The following is a 20,939-nucleotide window of genomic DNA, read 5'->3' on the forward strand; positions in this document are numbered from 1 at the left end:
GACCCAACCCATCAAGCCCCATGCCCAACTAGCAAACCACTCCTCAAGACCTCGAGTCCTCGACTATAGACAGACAGGGTTTTGGTCCACTTGACAAACTTGTGAGTTTATGTCTTTCACCATTTTTAAAGTTCCCTTGACTTTCTTTCCACAACTTGGCTGACTTCTCCTTCCATAATTTCCCGGTTCTCACTAGAGAGCTTCACAAGCAGCCCTTCAATTCATTCACAATTTCCATTATTATCACGATTATTGCTACTTCTACAAGTTTCCCATTTCATTCAAAATTACACTCAATTTCGGTTTGATCGCCCATCATTTACTTCCACTGAAATCGGAATTCCCCAATTAAGCATCTGATCTCCAATACAACAAGATCTTGGATGATAATCATAATTTCATCCATTAATTTTTGAGAAATTAGGGTTCTTGAAGAATTCTAGGGTTCTTCCTAATCCAAAATTCAGAATATTCCGATCTACGTCGATCAAATTGCTTAATGCTTAACCCTTTTCGATTCAGAATAAAGGGGCGAAATCTCCTCCAAAAGCGGTTCACTTCTTGTTGATAATTTTGGTTGAAATTAAGCATCCAACAATGGCGACTTTACCAGAATCAGCTCCCAAATCAGAGAAATTATTAGCTACACCACCAAGATTTCCTCCGACATTAATGGTGCAGCAACAGCATCAGCAGCAAATGGCAGGGACTGCGTCGTCTTCGTCTGCGACTTCGCCGCAATTAAGTACACCGCCCGGGCCGCCCGTGTTCACTTCGCCGCTGAGACCGGCTGCCGTGCCGTGCCGTTCCGAACATCCCCTGCTTCTCCGCAACCGGTTGCGGTTGCTTTCCCACCTCCAATTTCAACAACCCCATCTTTTCCTTCTTCTACTTTGCCCCCTTCTTCTCCTCCAAGTTATTCTTCTCAAAATGCTTCTTTTGATCATTCTTCTCTTTCTCCCTTTCAATCCATTGCTCCCCTTGTTCAATTTTCTGCTCACAAGGTAATTTCTTTCTTCCCTCTTTTTCTTTCTATTGTTCTTGATTGATTTCTGTTTTCTTGTATTGGTGCATTGTAATTGAATTGATATTTGTTTTGATCTGTTTGATTTGTTATGAAATTTTCAAGCTTTATTACAATTTTTCTCTGTTTTCAATTTTTTCGAGGTTTGGGTGCAAATTTGATCTGTCATTGTACTTATGATGGCCATTTATCTCGGTCCTCGAATGACTTTAACAAACTAATTAATACAAGTACAAGTTCTCTTTGTTTGAGTTTGTTTCGAGGTTTGGGTGCTGTCATTGTGCATATTTTAGCAGTCTATCTCGGGTCCTCAAATGACTTTAACAAACTAATCTAATTGACATCTATACTTTGTTCTTGATTGTTGTTCGAAGTATAGCATCGGGTTGTTTTCTTGATGTTAGTGTTGTCAATTTGGTTTATGGCAGATATTGAAGCAGAAAAAGCAAGCAAATTCCCAAGTTTGGGGTTTGGAGTAGTGGTTTCTCCTGGAAGAGAGGTTGCCCAAGGTCCTCAAGTAATTCAGCGTGATTCTCATCGTTGCCAAGGTTGTGGTGCTTATCCAAATCCATATTGTAATGTTATACCAACTTCAGGGCAGTGGCAATGTATTGTTTGTTGTAACTTGAATGGGAGTGACGGTGAATATGTAGCATCGAGCAAGGCAGAGCTGCGTAGCTTTCCTGAATTATCCTCTTTTGTGGTTGATTATGTCCAAACTGGAAACCGATTATCGGGTTTTGTTCCTGTTTCGGATTCGAGAACATCTGCTCCCCTTATCCTTGTCATTGATGAATGTTTAGATGAACCACACCTTCAGCATTTGCAAAGTTCTCTTCATGCTTTTGTTGACTCGCTCCCGCCAACAACTAGAATAGGTATTGTTTTGTATGGCCGAACAGTATCTGTATATGATTTTTCTGAGGATTCTACTGCATCTGCTGATGTGCTGTCAGGGGATAAGTCACCTAGTGAGGAAAGTTTAAGAGCACTAATTTATGGGACTGGTGTATACTTGTCTCCTGTGCATGCTTCGCTTCCTGTAGCACATACCATATTTTCCTCATTCAGGCCTTTCAAGGCCAACATTGCTGAGACTGCTAGAGACCGTTGCTTGTGTACTGCAGTGGAAGTTGCTCTGGCAATTATACAAGGGCCATCTGCTGATTTGTCCCGAGGAGTGGTGAAAAGGCCAGGGGGCAAGAGTAGGTTATTAGTTTGTGCTGGTGGACCTAATACATTCGGTCCTGGAGCACTTCCTCATTCATTTAGCCACCCAAACTATCCTTATCTTGAAAAAACTGCAATGAAGTGGATGGAACATTTGGGTCGGGAGGCTCATAGACATCATACTGTTGTAGATATTTTGTGTGCTGGAACGTGCCCTGTCAGAGTTCCAGTTCTGCAGCCGCTCTCAAGAGCCTCTGGTGGTGTTCTTATCCTTCATGACGACTTTGGGGAAGTATTTGGTGTAAATTTGCAAAGGGCGTATAGTAGGGCAGCAGGTTCCCATGGTTTGCTTGAGATACGTGTTCCCGACGATTTTCTTGTTACTCAAGTTGTTGGTCCTGGTGAGGAAGCTCACTTGGATTCACATGAAAATTTTAAAAATAATGCTTCTGTCTCAGTTCAGATGCTAAGTGTGGAAGAAACACAAAGCTTTTCAGTGTTCATGGAGACCAAAAGAGACATAAAAAACGAACATGTATTCTTTCAATTTTCTATACAATATTCAAATGCTTACGCAGCTGATATTACTAGAGTCATCACAATAAGATTGCCTACTGTTGATAGTGTGTCAGCCTATCTTGACAGTGTTCAGGATGACGTCGCTGCAGTTCTTATTGCTAAGAAGACTCTTTTGCGAGCTAAATCTGCTCCTGAGACAGTTAGCTTGCGTTCTACAATAGATGAAAGAGTGAAAGATATAGCTTTGAAGTTTGGTTCACAAGTTCCAAAATCTAAGCTCTATAAGTTCCCAAAAGAGCTTTCTTCGTTGCCAGAGCACTTGTTCCATCTTAGAAGAGGTCCGCTGCTGGGAAGCATCGTTGGTCATGAAGATGAGAGATCCGTATTGAGAAATCTATTTCTAGATGCATCTTTTGATCTTTCTTTGCGAATGGTTGCGCCTCGATGTTTAATGCATAGGGAAGGAGGCACCTTTGAGGAGCTGCCAGCTTATGATCTAGCCATGCAGTCAGATACTGCTGTTGTCCTAGATCATGGTACTGATATCTTCATTTGGTTGGTAAGTTTTTCACTTCCTTAACTGGTGCTTTCCTGTCTAACATGCATCATCTATGATACTGTAAGATAAACCCTTGAGAGGCATGCTTTGCATAATTTTAGCCCTTGTGTGTTTGCGCTGTATACTAGAGAATTTTGTTCGAGGAGTATGGCAAAAGTAATGAAAGCATTGTGTTGTTAGCTAAAGAATGCAAATGTGAAACTCGTATTATTTACTACCAAATAAACAGGTCATACGTATCAAAAATTATATCTATTTAGAATTCCTTTTTTATTGTAGGGTAGCTATTAATATTTTGCTGAGATTTATAAAATGACATAGTTGTATTTTGGTTGGCAAATAATTGATTTTCCTTGGTAATAGATGTATTATACACTTGTTTAGTTACAATAATATAGGGAGTTCTACTTCCCACAAAATGGAGGATTTTACTTACCCAGATCCTCTTCCCGGACAACCCCCAACCACAACCCAATGCACCCAATCCCCCATTGCAGTGGAATCTCTCATGGGAAGATTTTACTTAACTAGGTCCACCCCCCCCCCCCCCAAAAAAAAAAAAAAAAAAAAACCCCTATCTACCCACTCGCCCATGGCAGTGGAATCTCTCATGGGAAGTCAAAAGTAGCTATTATCTGAAAAAACTTTTATTTTGGATTGGGTACAACGAGAAATTTTTTGTATTCTTTTCCATTTGAGTTGGTCTTATTTTACTTTGTTTTCGAAGATGAGGGAGGAGTGGTGGGTATGTTTTGGGTTATATTAAATTTCCCTCGTGCAGTTCATTCATTTTTGTTGAATGTACCTGCTTGCTTATGACCTTTGAAGGCTGTAGCACAGGCCTCTCTCTCTTGGTGATGATGATTTTAGTTAGCTACTTTTGTTCATGTCCTGCTGAATGCTACTGCCTGCTTATATAATATATTATCCCCTCTCCCCCCTTCCCGGATAATTAATAATATACATAACACACATCCATGTCAAAAGCTTCCTAATCAATATTGTCCTGTTTAATTTTTATATCCAGGGTGCAGAGCTTTCTGCTCAAGAGATAAACTGTGCTGCAGCCTTAGCAGCTTGTAGATCACTGGCAGAGGAACTTAGTGAATCAAGGTTTCCAGCTCCACGCATCCTTGCATTCAAGGTTACACTTTCTCTTCCGTTTCTGATCTTCACTTCTTTTCAGTTTTTACTCTACTAGATCTCCCTCCCACCTATAGAGATGCGGTGAAATGCTGACCTATATTTATCCTCCACAGGAAGGAACTTCTCAAGCTCGTTATTTTGTTGCCCGACTAATACCTGCTCACAAGGATCCAGCTTATGAACAGGTAGGCACTCCCCTCATCATTCTGTCTATTTTTTAGGTTTTCTCACTCCCTTCTGTTGCCCTTATTCATTCAAAACTACTACTCATCAACAATATTCACTTCGTCCCAAAATTATAATATGCTAATTAAATAAGTTCATACCGAGTTACTTTCTATATCTAGCAAGTTAAAATTTGAACTTTTCCAACTTTACTCACCCTCCTGCAGTCATGAGGGTGAGCCGCTTTGAAAAAGACTTTCAAAGGTCTACCCTTAATGATGGCATCTTCAAGTAAAAATTCCTAGTTAAAGCATATTAGTATAAAGATGGAGAATGTGAACGATGAATAATAGTTATTGAATTTTAAGTAAGTTAATTTTGCAAAAAAGGAAGTCTGAAGGATCCAACAGGCCTTTTGAAAAAGGAATTCTGTGATGCGTGTCACACTCTCAAGTATGTGATGTGTGTGCCTTCACCTTGTCCTTCTCACCTTATCATCCTTGAAGTGGCTTATACTGTTAAAGATTAACTGTGTGACACACTTCAATAATTATGCTCTTGATTCACATTGTATTATTGTAGTTATGAACGTTTACCTTAACCCTCTTATATTAGTTAATTTGTGATATTCTTGAACACTGGATGCAGGAAGCAAGATTCCCACAGCTTCGAACATTGAATTCAGACCAAAGAGCTAAGTTGAAAAGCAGTTTTATTCACTTTGATGATCCAAGCTTCTGTGAGTGGATGCGTAGTCTGAAACTTGTGTCACCTGAGCCCAGCTAAGGAGTGTTCTGTCTTGAATTGATTGATAAAAACAGAGGAAGAGGCAGGAGCTGAGTGTTGCTGATTTGACTTCGCTTTTTTCTTTTTTCTTTTTTCTTTTTTCTTTTTTCTTTTTTCTTTTTTTTTTCTTTTTTCTTTTTTCTTTTTTCTTTTGAATACCATAGCACTTTTTGTTATTTGGACACAAAGTAGAGTCCTTTGATTTAGGAGCCATTCTTATAAATTTTTGCAAGGTAAAATTTGTTAAAACTTTGTGGAGAGTAATAAAGTGTATCTTAGATTTCGGTTATACAGAGAAATCTATTGGGCTTTTGCTTTAGTATTTGAAGTTTGCTTGCTTCAACTTGCTTCAAATACTATAGCGAAATAAATTGATTAACAACAATCAATAATCAAAACCTTAATTCTAAAAATGATAGAGTAGCTTGTTATTTGATTCATCTTAGTAGAACTACATATAATGATATGAGTACATAAATACTGTATATTATTATATATTATTGTAACAAAAAAGTTTTTAAATTTTTTTTTTTATTATATTTAATACTGTATAAAGGAATTTGAGTTGCTCACGAGTTTTCGACTCGAGTAACGAGCTACTCGACTCAACTCATTAACATTTCGAGTCAATCTCGTCAAACTCACTCGAGTTGAGTTTTGACTTAGCCGAGCTCGAGTAGCCTGCGAGTTGTATCGTCTTATAAGCACTCCTATTCTTATTTATTCAAGTTCGTGAATAAAGAACAAAATAGAATGTAGTATTCGCTAGACCTCGCTCTTAAGTGATAAAACTAATAATAAATTTCAATATTCTAGTCTTTAATTATTTCGTGCGACACTCAAACTCCATTTCTACCCTTGCAAGAAGATACCGTCGATGGCGCCGTCGACTACAAAGGCTGCCGCGTAATTCGATCCAAACATGGTCGGTGATGATCCGTTTCTTTCATCATTGGTTAGTCAATCAACAAACCCATTTCCAATTTCATCAAAATCAATTATTTATCGTCTTCTTCGACATGAATTTTACAGAATTTTCTGGGTTAGTTTTTTGTTTACTTTGTAGGAGTGGAAGTTGCAGAGATAATTGCTTATTATGGTATAACATCAAATGTGAATGCTTGGAGTGGATTTGGGTCTCTTTTCCCTGTAATTGGTGCGATTTTTTCTTGATTCTTTTCTGGGTTGATATCGCACCATTGTTGTAGCGATTGTTAAAGCTTCCTTCATTTCTCTCTCCTCGGCTCTCCACCGTCGATTATAAAAGTTTTATAAAAATAAATATTCTTTTTTTTTTTGTAAATGCAGTTTTAACTATTTATAAGATTGTAATTGACATAAAAATAACAAGAAACTTACTTGATGCAAGCGTGGACAAAATTAACAAAATTAAGGAAAAGAAAAGTATATATGGATTTTTTCCCAAATTGAGCTTTATTGGCAAATTATTTACGAAATTGGTTTCGTGACAAAAGTATTTCCCAAACTAAGCTTGTGGGGTGAAACGCTGTCTCGGACAGCGTTTTACACCCAGTTTTTTTTAAAAAAAAAATTCAAGTCATAAAACGCTATCTGAGGCAGCGTTTTATGGTAGTTTGACTTTTTTCTCAAACTTTGTATTTCATACTTTTTTTTATACAGGTAAACGCTGCCTGAGGCAACGTTTATATCTTTAAATGAAACGCTACCTCAGGCAGCGTTTATTGTACAATATAAAACGCATCCTGAGGCAGCGTTTTTATCTGTACAATAAACACTGCCTCAGGCAGCGTTTCTTGCGGGGAATTATAACGAATTTCAGTGGCTTTTTTTCTCAATCTCACAAACGCAACTTACACTCTCTCTCACTAACTCTCATTCTCATAAACAAAGAACCACTGCCCTTGCCAATGCCGCCCCTGCCACCGCTGCTGCCGCCCCTGCCGCCGCCAAAGTGAACAAAAGTTGTTGCCGGCATTGTCTCACTCACTCTTTAAATCCGGGCAAACCCTAAATTCGTAGTACAATGTTGAATTTTACATTGAATAGTTGGTAGTAGATAGTTGTTGTATGTTGTAGCAAATTGTGATGTAAATTGTATTAATTTGTTGCTAATTAGTAATGAAATGTGATAAATTGTTGATAATTATTGATGATAATGTGGTACATTGTTGAGGAAAAATATAGACGAAATTGTTGATTAAATACGAAATTCTTGATGAAATTGTCAATGATAATGTGGTTTGTTTTTGATGAAATTCTTGATGAAATTGTTGATGGTAATGTGGTCTATTATTGTGAAAATAATGATAAAATTGTTGATGGTAATGCGGTGTTAGTATGTTGATAGTTGTATGCGGTACTAAGAGTTAATGAAATTGGTGATGAAAATGTTAATAGTGAGAATGAACTTGTTTCATTGTTGTCATATTAGCTACACATGTAGGTTCTCGAAATTTGATATAACTTTCCATTATCAAAGCTATGTATGTTATGTATTGTTAAATTAGGGTTTCTTTACGTTGTTTTAGAATTCGATTATCCTTAAACGTGTTTTGGTTGGTATGTAGAATATGGCTTCACAAAATGTAGTGTTGTTATGCCGGTGGGGAGGTGAAATTATGTGCGATGGATCAAATGTTGAGTACAGTGGAGGGAATATGGAACTTATAACACTTGAACCGAACATGACTGTGAATGATCAGATGAATGAGGTTCACAGTAGTATCGGCTCAAACCCAATGAATGTTGAACTGAACCTTAAAATGAGGTGTGAGACTGGCCATGGGGTTCAAGTGTTACCTGTCTCTAAAACAAACATTTAAAAGCTTTGAGAAGCATTGTTGCAATGAATGGTGTTCCCAATGAGATATATGTAGAAATAGTGCCTATATGTACCCAACAAAGTACTTGGGCAAAACAACATCCTACATATGTCTCCGATTACAACACCGCGTCCTTCCAAGGCCCTTCAAACCACATTCCATCGAATGAATATGGGATGGGAACTTTCAGTCGCTTGCTGCATGACGATCAATTTCAGATGTCGTTTAGTACTCATATAGGTTCACCGGTTCATGCGGGGGGGGGGGGGGTGTGGGACAATGTTCGGCCAATCCGGTCTTTCGACATCAAACACCGTGGCTCCGTCACCAATGCGAGATGAGGTTCAAGAATCACCGTCTCAAGAAGACCCAAGTCATTTTGATAATATTGTGAATAACAAATTGTCGGTGTACGATGTGTATGCGGATACATATGATGAGGACGATAATGGGGAGGAGGATGATGGGCTTGATGACATGGATCTTGAAGATGGGCAGATGGAAATTGATGAGCCCTTGGTTAGAACTGCAGTACCCTGGTTTAGTCAGATAAATGAGAATTATGAAGTTGATGAGTGTTGGGCCAATTCAGGGAGTCATACATAATTTGTTCCAGGGGGAGAATTCAAGAAGGGGATGTACTTTGACAGTAAGAAAACGCTTCAAGAAATGGTGAAGATGTATTCTATACAGAGAAATCAATTCTACACCACAGTGACCTCAAATGAGAGTGTCCTTCATCTGCGTTGCAAGAAGAAATGTGGATGGTCTCTAAGGGGTACCAGGACAAGTGAGCACTCGCGTGGCTTCACCATAGTCACATACAAAGGCCCGCACCGAGAGAACTGTGTTACCGAAGTACTATCTACTGATCACCCACACTTGGATTCGTCCATAATACCTGAATTTGTGAAGTCCTTTGTGCAGAAAGATCCGACTCTAAAAGTTGAATTCATACAGGAACTCATCTTCAAGCAATTCCATTTTGAAGTTCCGTATAAAAGAGCATGGTATGCCAAGGACAAAGCCATTCACTCAAATTTTTGGGGATTAGGAGAGTTCTTACAGCAGACTTCCTCAGTTCATACAAGCACTGCAACAGTCAAACCAGGGAACCGTAGTCATATGGAAAAACAAAACTCTAGTGGAGGGTAGGTATACCAGCAACATGGAAGTATTTGAACGAGTGTTTTGGGCATTTGGTCCTTGTATCGATGGTTTCAAACATTGTATGCCTGTTATCTGTATCGATGGGACGCACTTGTACGGGAAGTATAAAGGAACACTTTTGGTTGCTACAGGTGTGGATGGAAACTTCCAAGTATTTCCACTAGCATTTGCGTTGGTTGAGGGGGAAAACATTTCCAGCTGGTCTTGGTTTATGAGCTGCCTTCGGGATAGAGTTACGCAACGAGATGGCTTATGTGTTATATCTGATCGACATGCAGGGATCATTGCAGCAATGAATGATCCTAACATTGGATTCACTCAACCCCGAGCCTATCACAGGTTTTGTGTTCGTCACTTGGCTTCAAACTTGAAATCTCACGTGCGAAGAAACATCACGAGAGATACGTTCAAGGCTGCTGCGTACCAAAGACAAGAAAGAAAACTGCAAGCTGATTTGTTTTCAATTGGTCAGGCATGTACAAAATCGTTACAGTATATTGCCCAAGTGTCGTTTCCTATGTGGTCTTTGTTTCACGACGCTGGTCGCAAACATGGGATATGTACAACAAACTTCTCTGAGACATTTAACAATGTTTTGAAAGGTGCTCGGTTCATGCCAGTTATGTCCCTTGTTGAGTTAACTTTCCACAGAGTTAACAGGTACTTCACCTTAAGAAGATAATCTGCTGAGTCCAGGGCCAAACAGGGACTTGCATATCCCCCAAAGGTCACTGCTATTTTGGAGAAGAACACAGCAAAAGCAAGATACCACAAGGTGGATGCCTATAACCGTCGCTTGCACATTTACCAAGTGACAACACATAGGGGGGAGCGAGTTGGTAGAAAGGGAGGCCATAGACACACTGTTAACTTCCAGTTGAGAACCTGTACATGCAACAAACCCCTGATATTCCACCTTCCATGCTCTCATGTTCTAGCAGTGTGTGAGACTTATTCACTGTCAGAGAGGCCGTGGGTGGACCCTTTCCTGCAATCGGATGCGTATATGAACACGTATGCACCACAGTTCTGGCCTATTCCATGTGAGACCACTTGGACGTAGTACACAGGACCTAGACTGATCCCGGACGGTGGCATGGTAAGAGGAAAAGGTCGGCCAAAGTCAAAGCGCATACGGAATGAAATGGATGACACTAACCGACCTAGGACTAAATGCAGCCGCTGTCACCAACAAGGTCACAACCGCAAAACGTGTCAAGCTAGATCAACCAAAACATAAGCTTGTATTTGTTTTTAGCTATAGTAGTAGAACAGTAGATTCATGTAGTAGGTGATTGTTGACGTTATGTAACATTTGTAACGCTTGGATCATGTCTAAGTTATATTTTAGATTTGGTGACCTATTTTTCGACTTTGCCTTTTACCTGTGACAGTCATGTCAATTTCATTGGATAGTAATTCTGTTTTTTAATTGGTTTGGCCATATTGTTTTGAATGAACAGATATCATGGCCGGACACGATCGGATACCAGGACTACTTGACCTTTTTGTCCTTACACTGCAGGATAGACATCGGAGTGTTGACATATGAGAGCAGACGATAATTTCTCACGTGCCATTTCGTGTACAGATTTGTCTTGTTTTGATGTATACTTGACCCTTATTTACGGTTTTTAAATGAATTACCAGGTGGACATAGCGGAAATGTTGGGGTGCAGGCACTTGAGGTCCGGCTGGGTAGTCCATCCACGCGTTCTTCAGTACGTCGACTGGGTTGGCTTCGGTGGTATTCATCGCGTGGGCTACAGAGAAATAGATCGAGGGCTTATCACTACATTAGTTGAGAGATGGACACAGGAGACACACTCCTTCCATCTTCCTGTGGGGGAGGCGACAGTCACGTTGCGGGACGTCGCGATACTCACACGCCTTCCCATACATGGGAATGCGGTGACAGGGGGTGTGGTGGTTGACCCCGCAGGTTTAGTAGGTCGAGTTTTAGGGGTTCAGCCAGAGCCAAACGAGATCAGGGGAAGCGCGCTGAGGACCGGTTGGCTACGCGACACTTTTGGACATTTACCTCAGGACGCTGACGACGCCACAGTGCAGAGATACGCCCGAGCTTACTTGTTCCTGCTCATCTCGGGCGTGCTCTTTGGAAACAAGAGCGGAAGCCATCTTCAGATTATTTACCTGCAGCTGTTAGACCACGACTGGGATGAGATCCGTGGATATAGTTGGGGTAGTGCTTGTTTGGCGGTCTTGTATCGCCATCTGTGTAGAGCATCACAGCGTGGAGCACAGCTGATCGGAGGTCCTTTGGTTGTGCTACAGGTAAACCTCATCATTATCCTTAAGCCTAGTTTGATAATGACTTGACGTTATTTATGCTTCACCTTTATATTTTTATTTTTTAAACAGTTATGGGCTTGGGAGCACATCCACGTAGGGAGACCAGGTAGGCCTGTTGTACACCGTCCGGGGCAGCTGGACCAGGACGATCAGTACGCAGCGTACGATGCTCCCCCGCTCCCTGAACCCGATCAGGCATACGGTTGTAGGTTCGTAACATTACACTTGTGTTGCCGCATTTTGTTTTAATTAGCTAGTACAACTTCTTAAATAATTTGTTGCCACAGGTGGGTGGTTCCCAGGCTGACACATACGCATACAGCAAGAGGTCTACTCTACTATCGTGACGCCCTCGACCGATTCACGGATGAACAGGTGGAATCTTGCAATAAATTTGTAATCTTTTGTTTACTCTTTATACTGTTTATTGGCATTGCCCTAACCTATTTACGATATTTCCTTATTGCAGATGACATGGGATCCCTATTCTGCTGTGTTGGTAGAGGCCATGCCGGAACACTTGCTCGAGCATCGTGCTGAGTGGCTTGTCAGGACCCCCATGATTTGTTTCGAGGTCGTGGAGAGTCACCTACCGGACCGAGTGTTGCGATAGTTCGGACTTCACCAGCCTATCCCCAGGGCCTATGACACTAGTATCCGCCTCCACGACATTGATTGTCGTGGAAAGTTGGAGACAAACTGGGCACAGGAGCATCATCAATTCATTGAGCTTTGGGACCAGCGGTTGGAGTCCATCGTTGACGGTCACCTGTTTCAGGGTGTTATGGATCCGCGTGATCCTTACATGGTATGGTACAGGCAGATTACATGCCTTTTCATCAACCCTACCTACACGCCACCGTCCACGCACTACCATCCAGCTTATGATGTTATCAGCGGACTTGTGAGTTTATTTCATTTTCTTGTTTTCCAAAATTATTTGAAATTCTATATCATATTACTAAGTCATGGATGATTACAGCAGGCGGGGGATATGGGTGCGATGGTTGATGCACTTTCAGATGCCTTAGCAGCCGTACCCACCAGAGCCCAGGTCGAGCGGGTGCGAGATATGGGCATTCATAGCTTGCAGAGATATGGCCATGGCCATCTCGTCCACCCCAGGGACGATCATGACCCCAACTCCTTCCATTCACAGTTCGACTTCGGACAGAGCAGTGGCGCAGGTGATTACCATTTACAGTTGGACTTCGGACAGAGCAGTGGTGGAGGTCATACTTCGGGCTCTACACAGGCAGAGGATTACTTCATCCATAACACTGCTCCCGGCCACACCCAGGATGACTCATCATCTCGCCAGCTGACTCATCCACCGTCCCTAGACCCATTCACCACCATTCAGCATTACACGAGGCGTCCGAGGCGTGTTCGTAGACGGACGAAGGACACACAAGATGGAGATCAGTTAACTCCAATACATGAGTCCGGATAGTATTAGTTAGTTGATCTTTTTGTGGTACTGAGATATTTAACAATGTTGTATATAACGCTTACATTATTAATACAAGAAATGTTTTTTAAATGACTCTCTGTACAATTTGAAGTTTATTTCCCTTATTTGTCCGAATTTGACTTTTATCAGTAAAACTATATCTTTTTTCGCCGTGGAAATGTTGGGGCTGGTGGTGGGAATGCTCTAGCATTGTTTAGGGTGTTTTGCATTGCATTGGGGTGGTCTAGAGTGGCGGCCGGTGGTGGTGGGGGAGGTGGTTCATGGTGGTGGGGGTGGTGGGAATGCTCTAGCATTGTTTAGGGGTGTGTTGCATTGCATAGGGGTGGTCGAGAGTGGCGGCCGGTGGTGGGGGGTGGGGGAGGTGGTTGATGGTGGTGGGGGTGGTGGTTGATGGTGGGGATGAGGCTGATGCTGCTGGGTGAGAGTGATGTGTAGGGGCAGCAGCAGCTGGACAGGAACAACAGCAGATTGCGGAAACAGGAGTTGGCTGCTGGTGATGCAGTTTAGCAGAAAAACGCTGCCCCAGGCAGCGTTTTATGCTTTCACATAAAACGCTGTCTCAGGCAGCGTTTTACTTAAAGCATAAAACGCTGCCTGAGGTAGCGTTTTACAGCCCACATACATAAAATACGGTATTTTTTCCATAATATATACCAACAAGTCAAACTACCATAAAACGCTGCCTCAGACAGCGTTTTATGTCTTGAACTTTTTTTAAAAAAAAACTGGGTGTAAAACGCTGTCCGAGACAGCGTTTCACCCTAGAAGCTTAGTTTGGGAAATACTTTTGCCACGAGACCAGTTTGGTTAATACTTTGCCAATAAAGCTCACTTTGGGAAAAAAATCCAGTATATATCAGGCAACAAAGGAACATGTCGACAACAAAGGGAACATATCAACCAACAAATGAAGCATATAAGCCAACAAAAGGATGAAATCAGCAAAGAAGCAACATGTAAGCAAACAAAATTAACATATTAGCTAACAAAGTGAAACATATATAAGCCAACAAAAGGAACATATTAAACGTTAAAAAAACATATTAGCCAACAAAAGGAATATATCAGCCAACACAAAAAACATACCAGCCAACAAATGAAACATATCAGCCAACAAATGAACCATATCAGCCAAGCTTGCCGGACGTAATTATGCGTATGGTAGTCCGCACACAAACCTTCTCAAAGAATAATATATAAAAAAATTAATTATCTTTATTTAATATACTAAATCAACACTAATTTATTAATTAAAGTTATTTAAATAGTACAAAAAAAGAAAAGGGATTTAATTAAGTGCTCTGTAAACTAAATGTTCTCCTTTTTGGCTAAATCTCTATCTTGCCTTTTATGGACTTCCTCTTTCACCTTAACTTCTAACAACTTCAAATGATTTAATTAAGGGTTAAAAAGTGTTGGGGAAAAGTAGTACTGAATGAGAGTATTATGAAAGTATAAGAGAATAGGTGATTAAGGTTTCAATATTTCAGGGTTGATTTGCTGATTTTTCCCGTGTACTGAGGTTTAATTGAGACCCCTATTTATAGGTGTAGAAATCTAGGGATCGGGTTGAAGAGTTGTCGCTTAATGGGGAACGTGCAACAAATAATGTTTTGGTTAGGTGCCGCGCACAACTCCAGGAATCGTGCGCACCAATCCGCGCAATATTCAGTAGTGTTGCGCATGCCTGATTTGCCTTATTAAAAATGCGGTTTGTAAAACTTGCACAACTTTTGATTCCGTGCTCAATATGAGGCAAATAAGATAACGTTGGAAAGATCTAGATGTCTATTTTCCAAATCAATTATAATTAGGTCAAACCCTTTTGTGTATTTTAAGATATGGCCAGTTTAGTAAAAGGGTATCGATTTTAGGCTCGGTTTAGTGTTTCAGTCACTTTTTTTTTTTTTTTTTTTTTTTTTTGTGTTATTAGGAATTGGGCTATCCACCGATATAGGCCTTGCACAAATACTATGAGGTTTGGTTAACTTGCATTGACTTCATTTTGTGATTTTGTGTTGAAAAAAAATATAGTCATGTGGGGGTCTTGTTAAATTCGTCTCAACATCAATTTTTAAATATCAAATTTTTATAATTTTTGCTAATAAATAATTAAGGATATTTGCATTTGAAAGTATGCATTGGTAAACGTGCTAAAATAAAATGTGTTATCTAATATGAAACAAAGGAAGTAATTAGGGATAAGTCGTGCGAGTAGATTGTGGCGAGCGGGTAAATGTGAGGCTAGGTAGTGGGTAGGCAAATACTCACCCTACCCCAAAATAATTGGGACACTTGACTTTGTGGTTTTTTTTTTTCTCTCAATTTTGAACATCTTTTTTTTGCTATTACATAAAATAAATTAACATTTTATTAAAAACTTGATATTCCAATAATTTATTAAGATAATTCGAACAATAATAATTTTTTTAATGGCAAGGAGAAATACCCTGACTGTATCTCAACTCTCACGGTTTTTTAAGTTCGGTATTTACGGGTCAGACACTTTGAGAGTGAGGGGGGATGGGTAAGGGATCTCCACTCTCAAAGTGGCTCAAGTGGGGAATTGAACTCTTAACCTCAAGGTTGGAATGTGCAATATATCCTACTAGATCAAGCTTAGCTTCATAATCCAATAACAACTTATTATGTTAATTCATATATTACTTTCTCCATTTTACAAATATTGCAATAATTGCCATTTTAGAAAGTTTCACAAAGCAGTATTTCTTATTTGCACATATTTTCTTTCCTTCTCTGTCATCATCACATGGTCCATAACTTTATTCCCCTTTATCTCTATCCTCTTTTTAAAATCTGTGTCCCTCATCCATGTTGTAATATTAAGGAAACTCAAAAATCAGTAAAAAAAAAAAAATAAAAAAGTCAAAGGTGATAAAAAAATTCAAATGTCCCAGTTATTTTAGGAAGGAGAGGGTAATAGTATGTCTTTAAATCCATCACCTACCTACTACTCATGACGGGTATAATTTTATACACATATCCGCTCCAACTTGGGCGGAAGCAGGGCAAAACCCCCTATTTTTATATCCGCCTACCATCTCTACTCAGGCCGTGACGATTGAGGAAGTTCTCGTAAGGGCAATTCGGTACCATAAATTTAGCTAACACATTATCTATTGAGCCAGTGCATTAGCATTTAGACTTTCAAATTTACAGGGGTTCTACCAAACAAAATTCTCCCCGGTAGTTAAACAAGAACATGCCTACCTTAAATTTGTTTACAAATGTCCCAGTTGATGCTGTTGTCGCCTCAGATATTCTCAAGGATGCCACCAAAGCTGTTGCTAAAACAATTGGCAAACCCGAATCTGTAAATTTTCTCTCTCCCTCTTCTTTATTTCCCTGTTTTTAATTGTCGAGGGGTTAGTAGTTCAAATTACACTATCGATATGACTATTTATTCCGGACAGAGCGAGTATTTAGTTTATCTGTTGTCATTGAATTATACTTCGTATCATTTTATTTATTGTGATTGAAGTATGTGATGGTGTTGATAAACGGAGGAGTTCCAATTGCTTTTTCGGGGACGGAAGAAGCTGCTGCATATGGAGAATTGATCTCAATTGGAGGACTTGGTCCTGCTGTTAATGGAAAATTAAGTTCAATTATTGCTGAAATACTCCAAACCAAGCTTTCTATTGACAGTTCCAGATTCTACATTAAATTTTACGAAGCTCAGGTAACAATTTACATGTATTTTTGATACACCTTTAATGCTATGCATACCTGTGAACATTTTTGATATTAATTATGTGTCGGAACTAGTAATATGACAACTAAATTGATTGATTGAATGGGATGTTATGGGTGTTCTTTGCTTTAGGATATTGTTTGGGTGTTATTTGTTTGATTTTGTATTTGTGTTATTAAGGTATAATTTGTGTTATAATGTCATTTGTTTGATTATGTTATTTGAGGTAGATAATGAATGGAATTTTGAGTTATTAATAAGAAGAATGTGTTGTCACCATATAATAGTATTGAATGAAATCAAGATTGACTCATCTGATGCACCCATTTGGCCATGTAAGTGTTAGTGGACCATCTCAACCAAAAGATTAAGCTGATGGTTGAAGGCCAGGATTATGTTTTATACTCTATCATGCCCCTCACACGAGAACCCGTTGGGCTTGAAATGTGGATGCAGCATAGGTCTTTCTCATACCCAGCGCTTAATATTCCACTTAAAGGTGGGGGATGGATGAGATTCGAACCCGTGACCTCTATGTCACGTTGGCTCTAATACCATGTTAGTGGACAATCTCAACCAAAAGCTTAAGCTGATGGTGAGGCCCATGATTTTGTTTTATACTCTATCAGTAAGTTGGTATTTTATGTTACTCGGGCTTATCATTGTACCTCAAGTACCCTGTGTCGGATCCTTATACTCAAACATGGTATGCGCATTTAGACTTTTCACAAAAGACTACAAAATATATAAATTTTGGTAAATTTACAGCAGTGTTTGAAACCAATACCCAAGATCAATAACAATTAACATAGTTGATCACACTGAAGGATGCTGCAAGGTAATGTCATCCAAGTTAAGATGTACCAATAGGCAGTGTTTGTGGAAGGTCCAAATACAATTAGCCATAAGCTTACTTGAAATATTCCTGAAATCCAATTAGAAAAGCAATGCTTTGAAATGGAAATCTAGTAATGAATCAAATTAGATCAGTTCAGTAGTAGTACTAACAGAAATTAATACTATTACTACTATCTATTTATTTATTTAATTTTGTGTTATTATTGATTTAGTATATAAATTGAAAGTGGATAATTTATATGAAGTATAAGAGCAGCTATGAGAGGGGGAAATGGACAAATTAATATGGTGTAGTTAGTAGGAAATGCTGTAAAATAGAATGTTTACTGATACAAGAAGAGTAACTGCGCCAAAGTACAGAGGTTATTTCCCTGTGAAAAGATATATCCCTTAATATTCTTCACCCTTTATTTTGGAGACAAGTATCAAGTTTGGTGGTTATATATGAATTAAAGTTCTCCACCATTCCTAGGACAAACAGAAGCAGAAACTATGAATAACATTTGGGGTGTGGATGAAGTAATAGTCAATCAGTTTAAGTTCTAATACTTGTTATTTTTCAGTAAACAGAAACCACTAAAGTTTTAAGCTTCTTTCGCTACCCTTTTCTCAATTAAAATAATAGTTTGCAATTCAAGCATGTATTGGATGAATTTATAGTAAGATTAGTAACTACTGTCAAATATGGAGTACACCATTTAGGTTACCATAATGATAAACTGTGTATATTATCCAATTTAACTTCTGCTTCTGTTTCCGTCGCCATGGCATTTTAAACCTGACAAGATACAAGGACAGGTTATTCATATCAACAAAATGATAAAATTGAATCCAATTCGATACTTCCCCTTTGAGTTGATAACTTTATTGATCTTAATGTCTCATACCTTCCGGACTGCTTCCAAAGCCATCTTTGTCCACTGTTTATTTGACAATGCTAGATTCACAAAATTCCATATATTTTTGGTATAATTAATATGGTGATAAAATATTTGTTCTGTTTCCTTCTGCCTAGAATTTTTTCACCTCCTGCTCGGTTGTTTGATGGCTGCTTTGATTTTTGTATGAGTTTGTTTGCGCTCAGTGTATGAGTCTATGACTAAATTAATCTCGTGGAAGGGCAGATCAGATAGACAGGAATGGGTTTGACTCTGGGGGTCCAACATCACCATTACACTGTCGTGATTGTTTGTTGCATAATGCATATGTTGCTGACTTAGGGTACTCGCATTTTGGTGCAGCGACCTTTTTTTGGATTCAATGGTTCCACATTTTGAGCTGCTCGTAATTGGCTGATTCATTCTGGCAATGTTTAGTGGGAAGATAAGCAGCATTTGCATCTGAATTGTGAAGTCACACTAAATAGAATGTAATGATTACATTCTGTGCTGTTTCAATTATTAATGTAAGTGACATAGCCAAATCTCTCAGGAATAATAACTACTCCTCCATCCAGATTTGATTGCCATGTAATCGTTAGTTCAAACTACACTATCAACGCAATTATCAAAGCTGGGACAGAGAAATTGGACCCAAAGTCGCCCTCATCTTCAGGTTTCATGGAAAGTTCTTTGGTCCTTTTCATATGTTAGTATGATTTTAGCAGAGCTTTGTAGAAAAATGTAAAGGCTAACGTAAGGCGTCTTAAGCTCAGAGCAGAAGTACATAAACTGTCTGGTTGATTAAGCTGTGTTCAACTTGAGATAAATTAATTTAGAAGGCAAAAAAGGCATAAATTATATTGTTGTTGATTAGGGGATTTTTCCCCACCAATCACCATCTGACAAGTGGACCCATCAGGTTCCGCCATGTGTCCGTCACATGGGCCAATAGGAGCCTGCCACGTGTCAAGCAACGATCCGTCCACTATGGACCAATTACGACACGACACGTGTCCTTCTCATGACACCTGGGATAACCGGCCACCTAGGCCCAACTTCCGAGGGAAGCCCAATCAGCCCAAGGTTAACCTAAACCTAGATTGGCACGTTTCCCGAGGTTATAAATACCTCCCTTAATCCTCATTAAGGGAGGGGACATGCTAAAAAACGCAGATTACACACATTAAACACTCTCACCTAGAGAGACCCAATCACTTTAATTTCCGCATTAATTACTCCTTAATCAAGTACTAACTTGACCGTCGGAGGAGGATCTCCAATCATCCGGAGCATCCGTTTGTTTTGCAGGTACAGGCGTCCGGTTCCAGTCTCGGAATTGTAACACTCCCGCAGGACATCAGAAAACCCCGAAACATCTTGGCGCCGTCTGTGGGGAGAGTACTTCTGAGATGGCATCCACGTTTGTACCGACTCCTGAAGAGAGACGTCCCCTGGACGACCCTCTAGTTCTGTCGGACCACGATACTGAGAATGAATTTGAAGTAGAAGCTCACACAGCTTCAGACGGGACCCTAAGGGCCCGACGTACCCGTCATACCGAAAGGAGGGAACGGGAACATCTTCATATAGGAAGCGAGCCAGCAGGCGCACCGCCTGTTCGGCAACAGCCGACTGATGGGTCTGCTCCCATCACAAGGAGTGAACTCATGACCTTCATGAGGGACTTCAAGGGAGAAATTCAAGAGTTGATCAACAAGAAGCCGCCTGCTCTGGACAAGGAGCAGTCGGCTAAGAAACCCTCCACTTCACAGAAGAGGAAGCCAGTTCAAGGGCGAGAGGTGACTCCTCATCCTAAATCTAGGAAGCGGGAGCCACCTGCCCTTGATTTCACAAAATACCGTTTTCCTACTCCAGGAAATAGGAAACCTGTTCGTCATATTCAGGCGGACGGGTCGAGGAAAACATACACAGACGCTCGGCTACTGCTAGAGCAGAAGAAGAGTGATCGATTGTCAGAGTCGACCTCTACTTCAAACCTCCAAGACAGTCTGCGAAATACCTCGATGAGGCATACTCAGTCGTATCATGAGAGTCAGTCAGGCGGCACCTCCCGTCAGTCCGGCTATCATAGCGACCAGGCGGTACCAAACTTACCGTTTGTACCGCAACAACAATATTTTTTACAGCCACCTCCGTTTGGTGGACATGCAGCAAAACACGTCCAACCTATGGACTGGCAGCTACGGTTGCTTAGACTTGGCGAACAGCCGTCGGCCTTCTCCAAGGAAATTACTGAAGCCGCTCAGCCGGCCAAAGTGAAAAATGTATTAGTAGGCGCCTATGACGGCACTACTAACCCAGAAGACCATCTGATGGCATTCACCAACCTGATGT

The 20,939-nt window shown here is 40.1% G+C and overlaps 2 protein-coding genes and 1 pseudogene across 2 annotated transcripts; all 3 read left to right on the forward strand.

The window, feature by feature from the left end:
* Nucleotides 1-174: 174 nt before the first annotated feature.
* Nucleotides 175-5,660, forward strand: LOC110734717 (annotated as a pseudogene).
* Nucleotides 5,661-11,941: 6,281 nt separating this feature from the next.
* Nucleotides 11,942-13,135, forward strand: LOC110734701. Its single transcript, XM_021914846.1, has 3 exons — nucleotides 11,942-12,031; nucleotides 12,126-12,560; nucleotides 12,642-13,135. Exons 2-3 carry the CDS (start codon nucleotides 12,441-12,443, stop codon nucleotides 13,107-13,109), a joined length of 588 nt encoding a protein of 195 aa, XP_021770538.1. The 5' UTR covers nucleotides 11,942-12,031; nucleotides 12,126-12,440; the 3' UTR covers nucleotides 13,110-13,135.
* Nucleotides 13,136-15,680: 2,545 nt separating this feature from the next.
* Nucleotides 15,681-19,240, forward strand: LOC110734720 (macrophage migration inhibitory factor homolog). The gene is made up of 3 exons (XM_021914856.1): nucleotides 15,681-16,464; nucleotides 16,633-16,833; nucleotides 18,945-19,240. Exons 1-3 carry the CDS (start codon nucleotides 16,354-16,356, stop codon nucleotides 18,978-18,980), a joined length of 348 nt encoding a protein of 115 aa, XP_021770548.1. The 5' UTR covers nucleotides 15,681-16,353; the 3' UTR covers nucleotides 18,981-19,240.
* The last annotated feature ends 1,699 nt before the right edge of the window (nucleotides 19,241-20,939 follow it).

The sequence above is a fragment of the Chenopodium quinoa genome, unplaced genomic scaffold, assembly GCF_001683475.1.
Source record: "Chenopodium quinoa cultivar QQ74 unplaced genomic scaffold, ASM168347v1, whole genome shotgun sequence".
NCBI lineage: Eukaryota > Viridiplantae > Streptophyta > Magnoliopsida > Caryophyllales > Amaranthaceae > Chenopodium > Chenopodium quinoa.

Bases quoted from the DNA above. Each gene is read 5' to 3' on its own strand.
- LOC110734701 (XM_021914846.1), top strand. From the start codon at position 12,441: ATGGATCCGCGTGATCCTTACATGGTATGGTACAGGCAGATTACATGC. The intron at 12,561-12,641 runs GTGAGTTTATTT...TGATTACAGCAG, and splicing joins ATGATGTTATCAGCGGACTT to GCGGGGGATATGGGTGCGAT.
- LOC110734720 (XM_021914856.1), top strand. From the start codon at position 16,354: ATGCCTACCTTAAATTTGTTTACAAATGTCCCAGTTGATGCTGTTGTC. The intron at 16,465-16,632 runs GTAAATTTTCTC...TTGTGATTGAAG, and splicing joins CAATTGGCAAACCCGAATCT to TATGTGATGGTGTTGATAAA. The intron at 16,834-18,944 runs GTAACAATTTAC...ATTTTGGTGCAG, and splicing joins TTAAATTTTACGAAGCTCAG to CGACCTTTTTTTGGATTCAA.